This window comes from Nomascus leucogenys, chromosome 24 (genome assembly GCF_006542625.1).
Source record: "Nomascus leucogenys isolate Asia chromosome 24, Asia_NLE_v1, whole genome shotgun sequence".
NCBI classification, from domain to species: Eukaryota; Metazoa; Chordata; class Mammalia; order Primates; family Hylobatidae; genus Nomascus; species Nomascus leucogenys.
Genome location: NC_044404.1, coordinates 26,066,446 through 26,084,493, shown reverse-complemented (window position 1 = coordinate 26,084,493; position 18,048 = coordinate 26,066,446). Strand labels below are relative to the sequence as shown.

The window sequence follows — 18,048 nt, the reverse complement described above, 5'->3', positions numbered from 1 at the left end:
ACATGTCCCTGCCTTGGATCCAGGAGGTGGAGGTGAGGTTGGAATGAGGAGTGAAGTGTTTTCCCCAGGGCGTTCCCAGGGCAGATCTCAACCTGCACCCCTCCCCACCAGCTGCCCTGTCCTACCAGCCCAGTCCCTAGGACTGTCCCCACCACCTTTCCATGCAAAGTGCATTTCCCCATCTACAAAGTGGAAGTTTCTCATTGTGTGCCCCCCGGGAATGGGGTAGGAGATCACCATTAGCGTTCAAAGAGCTGGGGAGAGGTGGACAAGTCGGAGCCCTCATTAGCCATGGGTCATCCCCCACCATCCTGGCAGGCTTGGAGCTCGGGTACAGAGCCTAGGTCAACAGGCTGCACAAAGGGTCTGCCACCCACCCTCTGGCCAAGAGCACTCACCCCAGTCCCCACAGGGGGGCAGATTTCCAATTCGAATATGGAAGTAAAGATACATGTAGACCCATTTTTAGAAAAATTGACTTTATTTGGTTGGAAAGTAGCCCTCATGTAAAATAAAGAACACCTGTACAGACCTGGTTTGGGAGAGAAGTGCCAAGGAACTGGAGAGGCAGGGCTGTGACCCCAGGGATGGGAGGATAGGGTGGGAGAGTTTCTTCTTTGGCAAGGGAGAGGGTGGCACAAAGCCCAGGCAAAGGGGTCAGCTCGGGGTGAGACCATGACTAGCAGTACTACTTCCCACCCTGAACAGAATCCAGGGATGCTCTGTCCTGGACACGTCAGAAGCTGGGGTTGAGGTGGCCCTCGGATCAAAGGTCAGGAGCTAGAGTGCTAGCCAGGGTCAGAGGTCAGAAGGTCGGAGGTTACTCTCTGAGGTCAGGGGGCAGAGATGGGAGTGCTCTTCAGGGTCAGAGGGCAGTGAGTGGGGGCACTGTTCTCTGGAGTCAGAGGTCAAGATGTGGGAGCTGCCTTCAGCCTGTGCCACTCCCCAGGCCCCCAGGCCCTCTGAGTACAGCTCCTGGTTCTGCTCCTTCCACTGGCGGAACTTCTCTCCTGTCAGCTCAGGGTCACCCAGCACTTCTTCTAGGACCTGCAGCTCCTGCAGCTTTGCCTGTGTGGAGAGGAGGGGCTAAGGGACCATGATCACCCAGGGAAGTGGGCAGAGCCCGAGGCCAGACTTCACTCTGGAGTCCGGTGCCTAGAAGCCAGCACCTGGCCAGCGTGGCACGAGGAGCCTAGGTGATACTCAAATCCCCACTCGGAACCCAGAGCCTGGCCCAGTCCACAGCTGAGCCCACTGTCAGCTGCTGTGCCCAGAGTCCAGAGCTGAGTCTGGAGTCTGGTGCCCAGGGTGGAGGTGAGAGCCGCAAACCAAAGCCTGAAGCACAGAGCCTAGTCCCTTGCTGTGCCCAGAGCTCCCCAGCTGACCTTGAGTGTGCTCTGTAGCGCCCGCACACGGTGCACTCGCTCATTGAGCTGAGGGTCTCGGGTGCGCCGCATGAAAGAGCTCCGCCACTGTTCCTGGGTCAGGGGCTGTGGCTGGCCTAGGAGGGACACGCCACCCTGCCTCAGCCCCCGTACCATTCCTTCCAGTGCCTCTTCACTGCTGTCTGCGGGAGGGAGGAGCAGGATGAGGATGTGCCCACCCCAGCCCCCAGCCCAGCTCCCAACTCCAGCCCAGCACCTGTCAGAGAGCCAAAGGAGGTCCGTGGGCTGCGCTGTGTGGGGGTGGCTGCAGGTGATGTGTCTCCATGGAGGGGACTCCCAGCTTGAGCAGGGCTGGGCTGCAGGCAGGGTGGGAAGCACAGAGGGTCTCTGTCTGAGCTCCACGCCCTGCTGTTTACCCCCACCTCCTACCCCCGGCAGCCCCCTACTCACCGAGGCTGAGCGGGACCCAGCCTCATCATCCGGGTCTTCTGCTTCGGTCTCACTGTAGCAGTCTGGGGTGAGGAGGAGCAGTTGGGGAACCCACAGGGTTTTGGGAGGCCAGGGAGTGGCCTAGGGCATTTGAGTTCCCAGCCCCCATCCCAGGAAAGGCAGAGGCTCAGGTGAGGTTTCCTCCCACTCAACCCTGTGAGACACCTACCTTCCTCTCGGGGCGGGGGGGCCCGGCCTGGAGACTGGTACTTGGAGATGCAGGTAATGAGATGACGCACCCACCTATGGAGAGCAAGCAGGTCTCACAGGGTTTCCATTCACCGGGGCCCTCTTGTATGCTGGGGGCTTTTTACCCACATCATCTTCTAATGATCCTCAGAGCAACTCTGAGAGGGATGAACTCCTAGTCACCCATTTTATAGATGATGAAACTGAGGCTTAGAGAAGTGAGTACTGGCTGCATGCGGTGGCTCGCGTCTGTCACCCCAGCACTTTGGGAAGCTGAAGCAGGAGGATTGCTTGAGGCCAAGTGCTTGAGACCAGCTAGGGCAAACCTATCTCCCCACAAAACTTTTTAATTTAAAAAAAAAAGAGAGATGCCGGGTGCAGTGGCTCACACCTGTAATCCCAGCACTTTGGGAGGCCGAGGTGGGCGGATCACAAGGTCAGGAGTTCAAGACCAGCCTGGCCAACATAGTGAAACCCCCTCTCTACTAAAAATACAAAAATTAGCCGGGTATGGTGGTAGGCACCTGTAGTCTCAGCTACCTAGGAAGCTGGGGCAGGAGAATCACTTGAACCCAGTGAGCCAAGATCGCGCCACTGCACTCCAGCCTGGGCGACATAGTGAGACTCTGTCTCAAAAAAAAAAAAAAAAAGAGAGAGAGAAAGAGAAGTGAGTATCTTGACCAACCACTCTGAGAGAGCTGGAATTGCGTCTCCAGGCTCCTGAGCTCAGGCTCCCAAGCTCACAGAGTTTGGGAATCATAGGAGGGGAGGGCTGAGGGAGGCGGCACTCACATGCTCAGATCTGTCAGGGTATCAGCAGCGAAGATGAAGGGTTTGTACATGTCATGGGTGAGCTGAAACACACTGCCAGGGAGTGGAGGAGCATCACTCAGCCTGGGCGTGCCCACCCACAGCCCAGAGAGGCTGGATTCCGGGCGCCCCAGCCACTTGCCACACCTCCCACTGCTACCCCGTCACCCTTCCTCTCCCTTTCTGTCTCCATCCCCCAGCCCATCACACCCCAAGACTTAACTATTTCTTCTTCTGATCATGTCCACTTTCCAGACTATAGTTGGAGACATTGATGAGGCCCTCAGCCTTCTCATCCTGGGGGGATCACAGCATGAGGGTCAGGTTGGAACCCCAATACCCTCAAGGCCCAGTCAGCTCCTAGTTACCCCTCGGGCTCCTGAGGGTTGTGGAGAGGAGAAGGCATCTCCTGGGCTCTCTAACAAGTCTCTCTGTTTCTGGAACTCAGGGCTGGAATCTGGGGTCAGGGTAGGAGATGTGGCCAAAGGATGCCTCTAAGCCAGGAAAGGGGAGCCAAAGATAGCAGAGAAACAGCCAAAAAAAAGAGGAGCCTGAAGGCCGGGCATGGTGGCTCATGCCTGTAATCCCAGCACTTTGGGAGGCTGAGGTGGGCAGATCACGAGGTCAGGAGTTCGAGATCAGCCCGGCCAACATGGTGAAACCCCATCTTTACTAAAAATACAAAAAATTAGCCAGGCGTGCTGGCAGGTGCCTGTAATCCCAGCTACTCGGGAGGCTGAGGTAGGAGAATTGCTTGAACCCGGGAGGAAGAGGTTGCCATGAGCCGTGATTGTGCCACTGCGCTCCAGCCTAGGCAACAGAGCGAGACTCCATCTCAAACAAAACAAAACAAACAAACAAAAAACTTAGCTAGGCATGGTGGCATGTGCCTGTAGTCCCAGCTACTCAGGAGGCTGAGGCAGGAGGATCGCTTGAACCTGGGAGGCTGAGGCTGTAGTGAGCTGAGATCACGCCACTGCCCTCCAGCCTGGGTGACAAAGCAAGACTCTGTCTCAAAAACAAAAACCAAAAAACCAAACGAGAAGAGCCTGCTCATGCATTTGTTCCTTCAGGAGACACAAACCAAACTGCTTCGTACCGCTGAGCTTTCTGAATGCTGCTTTCTCTTCCTGGTTTTCTTTCCCCTTCCCATGCAACTAACTGCCAGGTATTGCGTTGTCAGGGGGCATCTGGACTCCTCAGGATGGACTGGACACCTCTACTGTGCTCCCACATATCCCCTGGACTTTCCCTTTATCTTAGCACACAGTCCCTACATTGTCCTTGAGTGTGTATTCATCCCTCTCCCCTACTAGCCTCTAAGTTCTGGAGAAGCAAAGACCATCCAACTCTTCTCTGTGTCCATAGTGCCCAGCCTAGAGCTGGGTTCACAGTAGGCACCTGAATACTGAATGAATAAACAAGTAAATGAATGGCCCATCATTGGGATGGACAGAATATCAGAAGGATAAGGAGAAGTGGGCAGAATAGAAGTGATTTTTCAGCCAGATGTGGTGGCTCACGCCTATGATCCCAGCACTCTGCAGGGGCTGAAGCAGGCAGAACACTTGAGCCCAGGAGTTTGAGACAAACCTGGGCAACATAGCAAGACCCCATCTTGCTATGTTGCCCAGATTTTTCGGGGCCGGGTGTGGTGGCTCACGCCTGTAATCCCAGCACTTTGGGAGGCCAAGGCAGGCAGATCATGAGGTCAGATCGAGACCATCCTGGCTAACACGGTGAAACCCTGTCTCTACTAAAAATACAAAAAATATGCCGGGCGTTGTGGCGGGTGCCTGTAGTCCCAGCTACTCAGGAGGCTGAGGCAGGAGAATGGCATGAACCCGGGAGGCGGAGCTTGCAGTGAGCCGAGATGGTGCCACTGCACTCCAGGCTGGGCAACAGAGCGAGACTTTGTCTCAAAAAAAAAAAAAAAAAAAAAGATTTTTCTCTATACCTCCTGTGATACCTTTTCCGAACTGCTTTTATACATATATTAACTCATTTCTCTCTGAATAAAGTCCCAATTTTACAGATGGGAACATCAAAGCCTTGGACCAGGAATAAAAGTGGATGATAGAATACAGATGAGAATCGAGGCCTGGAAGTGACTCACTTGCCTACCCGTTTATGTGTATGGGGTCTTACCTGGGGCTGGCGGTACCAGTAGAGCGTGTGTCCCTTGAGCACAAACCAGCAGCGGCGCCAGCGCGGGCCCATGAAGCCGCCCGGTGCCTTTCGCAACAGGAGCCAGCCGTCACAGTCTGGCCGGCCCAGCTCACGGCATGACACCCGCCGGCGGCTCAGCCGGGTCGCCAGGCCTGTAGCAGCACAGCACAAGCTGGGCAGTGAGGGGCTGGCAAGGTGCCCCCGCTAAACCTGCTCCCTGCCTTCCACGAGCATCCCCAAGTGAGATCTCTGAACCCACACTCTGCTCAGAATGCTACATGTGTCATCTCTGAGGTGGGATGACCCTTCTTATTTTAGAGATGAGCAAACCGAAGACTAGAGGCTAACCTGTTTGCTCAAAGTCACAGAGCTGGTGAGAGGCCCAGACTGGGAGCACAGCTCTGTCTGACCCCAGAAACAGAGCTGTTTCCAGGAGAGGCTGTGTGGGAAGGATGGGGGTGGCCTTGCCCAGCATGTAAAGATTTTTAACAGCTCCTCAAACAGGGGGACCCCCACCTAGTCCAGCGCACCTCATACCTTTTGATTTCTTCCGACCAACAGGACTCTGAAAGGACAGCAGAAGGGTCAGAAAAGGATCTAGGTCCAGACTCACCCACCTCCTTGCTAAGCCCCTGAGCTTACCTTGTCAGGGGATTCAGGGAGCCCTGGAGTCCCTGCTACCCCTGCTGGGAGTATGGCTGGGGGTTCCGAGGGGATGGGTGGGGGCTCAGGGCCAAGGGAGGCAGAGTCTGTCAGGGAGGGAGGAGAGAGAGGAAAAGTCTATGAGCCTAGTCCCAGGCTTGGGGTCAGAATTGGGTGCCCAGATGCCGTGTCCGGGGCATCCATGGAACTTTGAGACTACCTGTCCAGGCAGGGCTGGGTCCGGGACTGGGGTTTGAAGACAGGTCAAAGGCAAAGACGTCTTCAGATGGGGCCCTGGGGAGGGCAAGGGGGATGGGATGAGCCCACGGTCTCCCCACCAAGACACACCTGGACAGAGCCTGTTACCTGGGAGACAGTGGGGCCAGAGACAGTGATGGGCTCCTCTGGTGCGGGGAGTCCAGGACCTGAGGGGGCGTCTGGGGAACAACCAGGAACAAAGCGATGGAGACAGGGGTCTGAAAGCAGGTTGGGGGGCAACAGGGGTAGGGGAGCAGCAGGAGCAGGTACCTGTGGGGGGGTCTGAAGGCAGCTAGGGGGGCGTGGCAGGGGAAGGTACCTGTGGGGGGGTCTGAAGGCAGGTGTGGGGGTGGTGGGGGCAGGTACTTGTCAGGGGGGTCTGAAGGCAGGTCGGGGGCAGCAGGGAAAGGTACCTGTGGGGGAGTCTCCGGTATCGGGATCTTCTTCAGCACTAAGCTGAGTCCGGCTGGCTCCCGCAGCAGCTCCCTCACCACGTTCTTACGGGGCCATCCCACCTGGGGGACAGAAACACTGGCTGGCATCAACCCGGGCAGGAGGCTCTGAAGCAACCGCCAACTCTCACCCTCGTGCCGGGAGCTCTCTCTCGGCCTCCCACTTCTGCCTGCCCCTCATGCAGCCTCCTGGGAGCTTCCATGGGCCCCGTCACCTGGGCTCGGCAGAGGATGCCCTCACCAGACTTAGCTGGCTCATCTCCTGGAAGGCAGCTCCCACAACCCTGGTCAGAACCCTTGGGTGCGTCCCCACCCACCAGACTTGGGTTCCACTCGGTGACCCCTTCACCTCCTACCACGTCCCTCTCCTCACGCACCACCACCTGCTCGTTGATCTGGACAACCTCGTCTCCAGGCTGGATCTGCAGTCGGGAGTCAGTGGGAACCTGGCGTGGGGAATGGGGCCTGAGGTTGGCCTGGCTTGCAGGTGAGAGGCCTCGGGGGTGGGCGGCTGAGAACGGTGTGGGGCTCTCACCTGGGTGTCCACTTGGGACACAAAGTGCTGGCAATTGCTGGTGGTGTGAATTTCTAGGCCCTGCAGAGGCAGAGGCTGTGATCACCGGGGGCTGGGGGGCAACAGGGCCAATAGGCAGGACCCCCGCCAGACACCAGGCCTCTACGGTGGGTGGAACTGTGGCAAGAGCTGACCCCAAGCTGCTCCTGCCCAGACTTGCTGTGTGACTTTGGACTTGCTACTCCTGTGGGCCTCTGCCTTCTCCTCTGCTAAGAGCCAGAGGGAAGCTGGAGACCCTGATTTCTGAGGTACCAGCTTCTCAGCAATGTTCCCAAAGGGACAAGCAGGGACAGGGCAGGGATAGGGCTCTGGTCTTCCCCACTGGTCAAAGATTAAACCAAGAAAGGTCACATCCTTTCCCTTTCTCCTAACTGCCCCCAAGCCCCTGCCTGTCTCCATCCCAAGGCTGGAACACACTACCTGAGGCCATACCCGTGTGGCCCCTCAGGACTGGGGAGGTGCAGAGCAATGGGAGACCCTGGCCAATCCTCTGGGTCTCCATTTTAGTATCTCTACAAAAAAGGCTTTCCAGCCACGGCAGCACAGGGTTCTGCGGGATCCTGGACCCTATTTCAGGGCCCAGACAAGGCTGCCAAGGGGTCAGAAGTGAGAGGTGGGAGGGCAGGGCTCACCAATGGACTGTCCAGCTGCACCTGCTCAAGCACGGCCCTCTGCTCCAGCAGCTCCTTGGGGCAGCAGACCAGGATGTTGTGGCAGATCCCAGCCACGTGGCTGCACTGGGGGAGGGGAGCGGGCTGTGTAGCCTGAGCCCGATCGCCCCTACCCCCACTCCCTTCCCACCCCACAGACTCACGATCCTCAGGACTGTGTCCTCCTTCTCAGCTGCTGGACCATCCTGGAAGCAGAATGAGAGCAGGCGCCTCCCCTGAGCAAGGGCCATGGGGGACTGCCTTCTCTTGGGGGCAGGGTGGGATTCCCTACAGTCCCTCCCTGCCTTCACTACACTGGCCCCCTGCCCAGAACCACAGGGCCTCAGCTTTTTAACCAGAGGGTTCGTTTCCCTGATACGAGGCCCCCAGAAGTCACCACATGTGCCCTCCCCTCCTTCCCTGTCCTGAGTGTCAAAATTCCCCTGCCAGCTAGGGGACCCCAGGCCCCATCGTCCCATACCCAGTGGCAGGGCCTCCTCTCCTCCTTTCTCACCCGTCTCAATCCTCATACCCGATCCTGGGCTGATTCACAGGTTATAAAAAGCTCTAGTCCAGCTTGGTCTCTAGGGCATGGGCCAAGCCTGGCCCTTGGTTCTCCTACCTCATGCAAGACCTGGCTCAGCTCCTCTAACAAGTCCCGGACCTCCTGGCATGCCGAGAAGTCATTTAAGTGGGAGAAGAGGTACCTGGCAGGGGAAGAATGGCACAGTGGTTAAGGGACTATGCTTAACCACTCAGAGCCAATTACTCACCAATTACTCACCTCAGAGACTTGGGGATAATACCTGCTCTGATGGGTTTTGGTTTAGAGTAAAGGAGATGATTGAGACATCTAAAGAGATTAGCACAGGACTTATTTGTCATGTGCCTACCACATGCCAAGCCCTGTTCTAGGCGCTGGGGAAACAGACATTAAAGACATCATACATTAATATCAATTTAACTTTGGCTGTAATGAGTATCACGAAACATTGGATAATGAGTTCATAATAAGTTATTATTTATTACTTATTAATAGTATAGCTTTGAGAGTGTACAACAGGGAAAGCTTCCCCGAGGAGATGACATTTGAGGTGGGGTCTGTAGGACAAGCAGCAGCCAGTGCACAGGGTTGGGGAGGCTTTCCATTCAGTGGTTGTTGATGAGACTGATTATTACAAGCTGGAGGGTGGGGTGGGAGCTCAGGCATCCCGTGCCCCTGCACAGGTGGATTAATCCCTTTGCCCTGCTCCGCCATATCTTTTTTTTTTTCTTTTGAGAGGGAGTCTCACTCTGTCGCCCAGGCTGGAGTACAGTGGCATGATCTCGGCTCACTGGAACCTCCACCTCCCAGGTTCCGGTGATTCTCCTGCCTCAGCCTCCCCAGTAGCTGGGATTACAGGTGCACACCACCACAGCTGGCTAATTTTGTATATTTTTGGTAAAGATGGGGTTTCACCATGTTGGCCAGGCTAGTCTCGAACTCCTGACCTCAAGTGATCTGCCCGCTTCGGCCTCCCAAAGTGCTGGGATTACAGACGTGAGCCACCACGCCTGGTTCACCATATCTGAACAAGAGCCAAGCTCTGTTTTTCTCTCCCAGGCCCTGAAGGAGGCCAAGGATGACAAGAGTCCCTCACTCGTCACCTCAACCCGGGTACCTGCTGAGCCAGAAGAGGAGGGCGTCAGCTTCATGCACCAGCTCCGCAGCCGCACAGAGGACATCAATAGGGGTCTTGGCACAGTCCCCCAGGCGGCCTTGGACTATGCTCTGGAAGTCATGGGTTGCCCCCAGCAGTCCCTCTGTCAGGCTTTGCAGGTTCTCTGTCTGTAGCCTGGAGCTCTGTGCCAGAAAGAGGGCAAGTCACCTCCCTGGCAGCAGCCAGCCCCCCATCACACCCCCCAGGTTGGTGGAAGCTGCAGCCAGTGTGACCAGCATTCACTCACCAGGGCCTGGAGCTGTTCCACCCCGCCCAGGATGAGCTCCTGGTGTCCCAGAGACCGCACAGCTAGAGCCTCGAGGCTTCGGGGGCAAAGCTGGAGCAGGTTCTTGCCAGGCAGCTGCCAGTCCTCAAAGGGATAGTCCTGCAGGGAGTCGTCAAGACCTGGAGGGAGAGCAAGGGTCAGCTCGGGGAAGCAGAGGTGTCAGGACATTTTGGCCTGGTTCTTCACACCTGCAAAGCTCTTTTCCCTCTAGTCTAACCCTAATGACAACTCTGACACCCAGGCTGTTCTCCCCATTTCACAGATGAGCACTGAGTTGAGGAGCAGGAAAGTATAGGATATGGGCTCTCAAAAGTGGCCCCCAGACCAGCAGCAGCAGACTCACCGGAGAACTTGTTAGAAATGCAAATTATCAAGGCCTCACCCCACACCTGCTGAATCAGAAACTCTGAGGTTGGGGCCCAGCAGTTTTTTGTTTGTTTGTTTGTTTGTTTTTGAGACAGGGTCTTGAGACACAGTCACGGCTCACTGCAACCTTGACCTCCTAGGCTCAATCCATCCTCCCACCTCAGCCTCCCAAGTAGCTGGGACTACAGGCACACACCACCACACCCAGCTGATTGTTGTATTTTTTTGCAGAGATGGGCCCGGCTAGTCTCGAACTCCTGGGCTCAAGCAATTTGACTGCCTCAGTCTCTCAAAGTGCTAGAATTACAGGTGTGAGCCACGACGCCCAGCCAGCAGTTTATAGTTTAATGAATCCTGCAGGTGATTGTGATGCTCCCTTAAGTTTGAGAACTAATGATACAGGGGATAAGAACAAGAGGCTATGGAGTCGCTGAGACACTGTGAACACCTGAGCAAGTAATAGCACTGCTCTGTGCCTCAGTTTTCTCACCTGTAATGTGGGAATAATAAAAGTACCTACCTTCTAATCACGTGTGTATTGAATGACACGGCATATGTCAAGGCCTTGGCCATTCTCTGGTTCGTGGGAGACAGTCAATAATAGCCATCATATTATTATTGCCAGACTTTACCATGACCTACAGGCCCTGTATGATTAGGCTACCACTTTCCTTCCAGCATCATATCCTGAAGAGCCCCCCAAACTCAACGCTTCAGATGCACAGAGCTAATTCCTAGCAGCTCCTGGAACACCCTTTTACCTCAGCGTCCTTGCAAGCGCTGTTCCTCCTGCTGGCGTTGCTCTTCTAGCTCCTTCACTTCCTTTTTCATCTAACTTCCTCCAGGAAGCCTTCCGTAACTTCCCAGGCTGAGTGGGATGCGGGGCTCTCCTCTTGTTCCCACTGCCCCTGAGCCTCCAGAAACCCCTGCACTTGACCATCAGTCTTTCCCATCTTATCACAGGCTCTTCAAAGGTCAGGCCTTAGATAACCATTTGTCTCTAACCCCCGGCCTGTGCCTGGACAAGGTAGGCACTCAAAAATAAGAAAAGTGTCTACTGAGGGCTTACTATGTGCTATGCGAATCTATAAGAGCTTTACACATAGTAACACATTTGATTCTCACTGCATTTCTAGGAGGTAAAGACTATCATTATCCTGTTTACAGATGGGAAACTGACACAGAGGTTAAGTAGCTTGCTCACTCTTCGAAGGAATTCTTCCCCTCCTGAGCCAGGCTCCTTCAATGGGGTGTGTGTGTGTGTGTTCCCTGTGTCACATTCAGAGCACTGGACTGGGAGTTCATGAACCTCTCACTCCCTGGCTATGGGCCCCTGAGCCACCTCCTTCCTGCACGGTGACTGTATTGGGCTGGTGCCCTCCCAATAGACCCATGCATTGAGCCACAGATGAACCATGTCAGATTGTCTCACTTTGTCCACTTCATAAGGTCAGAGTTGCCTTTCCCATTTGATGGACAGAAAAACTGAGACCTATGGTCACAGAGCTGGCAAGCGGTAGGGGTGGGCCTGGAATCCAGCCTGGGAGTCTGAACCTAGCCCTGAATTCCTGCCCTTACCAGGGCTGGTCCTCCTGAGCCTGTCTCTAGTGCGCTCCAGCTCCCCACTCTGGGAGGGGTGTCCCGACTGCCTGCTCCTGGCCGCACTGCGTGTCAGGAGGCCCTTCCTTCTCTGAGTCCGCCTGTGGGGTGTGTTGCTTCCCATCTGTCTGGGCTCGCTGAGACTGGACAGCACCTTGCCCCTTGGATAGGAGCCCCAGGGTGGGGCCGTGTCAACCTCTTGAGTCTGGCCTAGGGCTTCTGCTTCTCTCACTAGGAGCTCAGGGTGTGGAGTGGGGAAAAAGACACCAGAGACTGAGCAAATCACTTCCTGGCTCTGTGTGTCAGTTTCTGACTCTAAGAAATGGATTTAACAACAGCCCACTGGCCCTGGGGCCAGAGAAGATGGAGATATAGCGGGCGTGGGCCTGCCGGGCCTCCCTCCTGTTTTCATGACACCGCCTCCCCATTACCACCCTAGAGGCCTCTTGGGCTGCTGCCACGATGAGGGGCCCCCTTCTGGGTCCTTGGGCCCCCCGGGGTCATCTCACCTGTCTCTCTGCCCAGCACAGTACCTGGAACATGGTAGGTGCTCTGTAAATACTTGTTGACTGACTGACCGACTGACAGAGCCCACAGGTTTTTTTTTTTTTTTCTTTTGAGATGAATCTCGCTCTGTCGCCCAGGCTGGAGTGCAGCCGTACAATCTCGGCTCACTGTAACCTCTGCCTCCTGGGTTCACGCGATTCTCCTGCCTCAGCCTCCCAAGTAGCTGGGATTATAGGCACCTGCCACCACCCCCAGATAATTTTTGTATTTTTAGTAGAAATGGGGTTTCACTATGTTAACCAGGCTGGTCTCAAACTCCTGACCTCAGGTGACCCACTCACCTTGGCCTCCCAAAGTGCTGGGATTACAGGTGTGAGCCACCGCACCCAGTCCGCAGGTTCTTTTTCCTTTTCCTCTCCTCCCCCTTCCCGGTGGGACACCACACCTAGTCCCCTTTAAGCCCAACTCTACCCCGGCCCCACCCACCTCTCAGCCAAGTTGCCACCTTTCCGGGGGTCCAGGTCTCTACCGGTTCCATGGCCCAGCGCTGCCTGCTTGAATCAGCTCCTGTTTTGCCCCGCAGTCGCCGGAATTTCCGCTCCCAGAGCCCAGGCCTGAGGAGGGGCCGGGCTGGGTCCTGGGCGGAGCCTACTGCATACCTGGGCTCACACAGACGGCGAGGTGAGGCGCTGCGACAGCCATTGGCCCACGCCCATCCGCCTCCTGCCTGGCCCTTCAGGCATCCTAGGGCTCTGGCATCTTGCGCCTGCTAGGGGGCAGTGCCACTGGCCTCATATCGAGGGGTGGGACCCTGACCCTTGTGCTCCTCAAGAAAAAGCCACAAGAGGAGCGCTAAGCTCAGTAGCAAAGCACAGAGGCTTAGGGGGCCGGGTCCCTGGATGCCTAGGCCAGCTCTTGTTAGCTGTGTGACCTGGGGCTGATCCTAACTTCTGCGCCTCAGTTTCTGGGTCTGTAAAAGAGATACAATAGACCGTACTTCAAAGGGCAGCTGTGCACAGTATCTGAATGGCTTGAAAACATTTAGAACTGGGGTGTTTAGCCTCCCTTGGATTTTGCAGTATGGACTCTGGCATCTGGTGAGGCCTGTGAACGCTTTCTAGAATAGCTGCTTATACAGGCATAAAACAGGCCGGGCATGGTGGCTCTCGCCTGTAATCCCAGCACTTTGGGAGGCTGAGGTGGGCGGATCACTTGAGGTCAGGAGTTCAAGACCAGCCTGGCCAACATGGTGAAACAACATCTCTACTAAAAATACAAAAAATTAACTGGGTGTAGTGGGTGCCTGTAATCCCAGCTACTCAGGAGGCTGAGGCAGGAGAATCTGTTGAACCCAGGCGGTGGAGGTTCCAGTGAGCCAAGATCGTGCCACTGCACTCCAGCCTGGGCAACAGGGCAAAACTCTGTATTATAAATAAATAAATAAATGCACAAAACAAAATGCTTAGGGTTACAATGAGAACAATTATCAAAACTATATTTAAAAACAAATTTGGTCGGGCATGGTGGCTCATGCCTGTAATCCCAGCACTTTGGAAGGCCAAGGCAGGTAGATCACGAGGTCAAGAGATGGAAACCAGCCTGCCCAACATGGTGAAACCCCGTCTCTACTAAAAATACAAAAATTAGCTGGGTGTGGTGGTGCACGCCTGTAGTCACAGCTGCTCAGGAGGCTGAGGCAGGAGAATCGCTTGAACCTGGGAGGCGGAGGTTGCAGTGAGCTGAGATCGCGCCTCTGCACTCCAGCCTGGTGACAGAGCAAGACTCCGTCTCAAAAAAAACCCCACAAAAAACAAAAAACAAATTTGGAGCTGGGGAGGGCTGGCACACGACTGTAGTCCCAGCTACTCGAGAGGTTGAGAGGTTGAGCGGGGGAGTATCACTCAAGCCCAGGAGTCAAAGCCACCCTGGGCAACATAGCAGGACCCCATCTCAAAAAAATAAAACCAGAAATTTATGATATTATGTGTTTACTAACATTAACAAGACTGGCCAAAAGTTAAATTTTCCTTTTTTAATGACCTCAGTGTATCGTCGACCAGCTTGAATAACATTAAACTGTGGGGTGGTCTTTGACTCCCCTCCTCTTACATATTGATCAGCAAACAACTAAAGACAGGGAATGCAGAAGAGTGGAGAAGCCCTACTCAGAACAGGCAGATTCACCCTTTGGTCACTGAACCACTGCTAGGCCTGGAGGTGCCCAGTTAATGGCAGCTACATCACAGGAGCATCTGAAACAGAGGGTGCTCACGAACAATTTAGCGGTGGTTTAACAACCACTGTGATTTTGAAATCATTCGAGCATAAATATTTTGAGATACTTGCAATAACTACAATTTGATATGAAAATATCTGTGATTTCTATTGGTGACTAAGCCAAAGATACTGCTACTACTTCAACCCATATAGAAGGAAATGATAAATTTTGGTTAGAGGTTAGCAAAAATAAAAATATAATTTTTTCCCATCCAAGTTTATGGATCCCCTGAATTCTGAACCCCAGAGTAAGAGCTTTCGTCTTAGAAAAATATCTGACACACAGTAAATGTTCATTTTCATCATCATCATCTCAGGTCAGGGGACTCCCAGGACTTTAGAATCAGATAAAATCAGCTGGGCGCGGTGGCTCATGCCTGTAATCCCAGCACTTCGGGAGACCTATGCGGGCGGATCACCTGAGGTCAGGAGTTCGAGACCAGCCTGACCAACATGGAGAAACCCCATCTCTACTAAAAATACAAAATTAGCCGGGTGTGGTGGCACATGCCTGTAATCCCAGGTACTCAGGAGGCTGAGGCAGAAGAATCGCTTGAACCCATGAGGTAGAGGTAGAGGTGAGCCGAGATCGCGTCATTGCACTCCAGCCTGGGCAACAAAAGTGAAACTCCATCTCAGAAAAAAAAGGCCGGGTGCGGTGGCTCACGCCTGTAATCCCAGCACTTTGGGAAGCCGAGGCAGGTGGATCATCTGAGGTCAGGAGTTCGAGACCAGTCTGGCCAACATGGCGAAACCTTGTCTCTACTAAAAATCCAAAAAATTAGCCAGGCATGGTGGCGGGCGCCTATAATCCCAGCAACTCAGAAGGCTGAGACAGGAGAATTGCTTGAACCTGGAGGCAGAGGTTGCAGTGAGCCGAGATTGCACCATTGCACTCCAACCTGGGCAACAAGAGCAAAACTCTGTCTTAAAAAAAAAAAGAATCAGATAAAATCCGTTCCACACTCAACTACTATGTGACTCAGCCCAACTTCTACAGCTCTCTGAATCTGTTTCTTCGTCTCCAGAAGGGGATTCCTAGGCCTTAGCACTGTGATGACATTAAGTACTTTGAAATCTGTATCATGGGGTAGATATTATCGCTTTAATTCTGTGGGAAGGAGCTACCTGTTGTCACCTACTTCAGAATTTCTGCAGCACCCCCAGTCGTCAAAGCCTGTCACGACCTTACCTGTAACCCAGAGACCCAAAGTCTGAATTTCGCCCGTGGTTGGCCCATGTAGTGTATGTGTGTTGTCATCATTTAATAACGTCACATACAAATTGACATTTCCAGCTTCTCTGAACTTGGCCAGCTCTGGTGATGCCATCCCACCTTCACACTTGGTATTAATGGCCTCTTTCATTTTGTGAGTCAGTTGGCTTGAAATTTGCAAAATGCCCGTCTCCAGCTTTGTCTTTTGCCTCAGGTCTGTGTCCCTCGAACACTCCATGCTGCATCCTCCTTTAACATTTTTGCCTCTTCATGCAGCAGCCTCTCTGTGGCACTCTGGGGAAGTCCAGTAAATTCTAATAGAGCCTTTATCAGTGTTCGGTAGACAGATCTTGATTTCATCAAATATCTTTCCTGAGCTGCTGCCAGAGGTGAGAACCAGCCCCTTTCCTCCCTGAACCACGGTGCCTTTACTCTGTGCTCCCAGCACCTGCCAGGGCTAGGCAGTTAGGAACACAATAAGTGGCAGCTTCTATTTATTTTTGTTTATTTTTTTGAGACGGAGCTTTGCTCTTGTTGCCCAGGCTGGAGTGCAATGGCATGATCTTGGCTCACTGCAACCTCCGCCTCCCAGGTTCAAGCTATTCTCCTGCCTCTGCCTCCCAAGTAGCTGGGATTACAGGCGTGCGCCACCATGCTTAGCTAATTCTGTATTTTTAGTAGAGACAGGGTTTCACCATGTTGGCCAGGCTGGTCTCAAACTCCTGACCTCAAGTGATCTCCTTGCCTCGGCCTCTCAAAGTGCTGGGATTACAGGCATAAACCACCACGCCCGGCTGGCAACTTCTATTTTAAAGGATTTTGTTTTGTTTTTTGAGAGAGTCTTGCTCTGCTGCCCAGGCTGGAGTGCAGTGGCACAGTCTTGGCTCACTGCAACCTCTCCCTCCCAGGTTCAAGTGATTCTCATGCCTCAATCCCCCGAGTAGCTGGGGTTACAGGTGTGCGCCACCACACCCAGCTAATTTTTTTATTTTTAGTAGAGACAGGGTTTTGCCATGTTGGCCAGGCTGGTCTCGAACTCCTGACCTCAAGTGATTCACCTACCTCGGCCTCCCAAAGTGCTGGGATTACAGGCGTGAGCCACCATGCCCAGCCTATTTTGAAAAGCTTTATGAATATAAAGTTCTACATATTTGCTGTATACATTTCAAAGGTAATAGGTTAAGTGGAAGGAGGATGTGCCCTTTCCCCAGTGTGTCTCTATTATGTTCCCCAGTGGGGGCCACTACTAAATTTGGGATATTCTTCTATTTTCTATATCTGCAGATAGTCTACATACTATTCTACAAATTGTACTTTTTCTTTTTTTTTTTTTGGAGACAGGGTCTGGCTCTGTCACCCAGGCTGGAGTGCAATGGTGCAACCTCAGCTCATTGCAGCCTCCACCTCCTGGGCTCAAGTGATCCTCCCACCTCAGCCTCCTGAGTAGCTGGGGCTACAGGCATGCACCACCATGCCTGGTTAAATTTTTTTTTTTTTTAGTAGAGATGAGGTTTCACCATGTTGCCCAGGCTGGTCTTGAACTCCTGGGCTCAAGCCATCTGCCTGCCTCAGCCTCCCAAAGTGCTGCCCAGCCATACTTTTTCATTTAAGAGATAATCGATAGCAAATGAAATAATACAAGTTAAGTGCTTAGAACAATGACTACTATTTTTTTTTTTTTTTTTTGAGATGGAGTCTCGCTCTGTCGCCCAGGCTGGAGTGCAGTGGCGCGATCTTGGCTCACTGCAAGCTCCGCCTCCCGGGTTCACGCCATTCTCCTGCCTCAGCCTCCTGAGTAGCTGGGGCTACAGGCGCCCACCACCACGCCCGGCTAATCTTTTGTATTTTTAGTAGAGACGGGGTTTCACTGTGTTAGCCAAAATGGTCTCCATCTCCTGACCTCGTGATCCGCCTGCCTCGGCCTCCCAAAGTGCTGGGATTACAGGCGTGAGCCACCGCGCCCAGCCCAATGACTACTATTTTTAACGTGTCATGGGCAGCTTCCTTAATTGGTATATGCAGATATGCTTTTATTATTGTTTCAAGCTGAGGGCAGGGAAGTCCCTGCAGAAACTTTGTCTTGAAAAAATGGGTTAAATTGGCCAGGCGCAGTGGCTCACACCTGTAATCCCAACACTTTGGGAGGCCGAGGTGGGGTGGGGGGGGGGATCATGAGGTCATGAGTTCAAGACCAGCCTGACCAATATGGGGAATCCCCGTCTCTACTACAAATACAAAAATTAGCCGGGCGCGGTGGCAGGTGCCTGTAATTTCAGCTACTCGGGAGGCTGAGGCAGGAGCTAATCGCTTGAACCTGGGCAGCAGAGGTTGCAGTGAGCCGAGATCATGCCACTGCACTCAAGCCTGGGTGACAGAGTGAGACTCTGTCTTTAAAAAAAAAAAAAAAAAAAATGGGTTAAATGTGCCCTCCCTTGAGGTAGGGGTGGTTGATTTCACAGAAATCAAATGGAAAAGGCGT

General features: G+C 53.6%; 1 protein-coding gene across 1 annotated transcript; it reads right to left on the bottom strand.

The window, feature by feature from the left end:
* Positions 1–462: 462 nt before the first annotated feature.
* CNKSR1 (connector enhancer of kinase suppressor of Ras 1) lies at positions 463–13,218 on the bottom strand. The gene is made up of 21 exons (XM_030805516.1): positions 12,563–13,218; positions 9,566–9,723; positions 9,280–9,461; positions 8,241–8,325; positions 7,783–7,824; positions 7,601–7,705; positions 6,930–6,989; positions 6,772–6,840; positions 6,356–6,457; positions 6,051–6,121; positions 5,905–5,978; positions 5,685–5,791; positions 5,580–5,607; positions 5,022–5,194; positions 3,097–3,170; positions 2,856–2,927; positions 2,044–2,117; positions 1,836–1,897; positions 1,642–1,741; positions 1,386–1,567; positions 463–1,068 (listed from the first exon to the last, which is right to left on the bottom strand). Exons 1-21 carry the CDS (start codon positions 12,612–12,614, stop codon positions 799–801), a joined length of 2,142 nt encoding a protein of 713 aa, XP_030661376.1. The 5' UTR covers positions 12,615–13,218; the 3' UTR covers positions 463–798.
* Between the last annotated feature and the right edge of the window lie 4,830 nt (positions 13,219–18,048).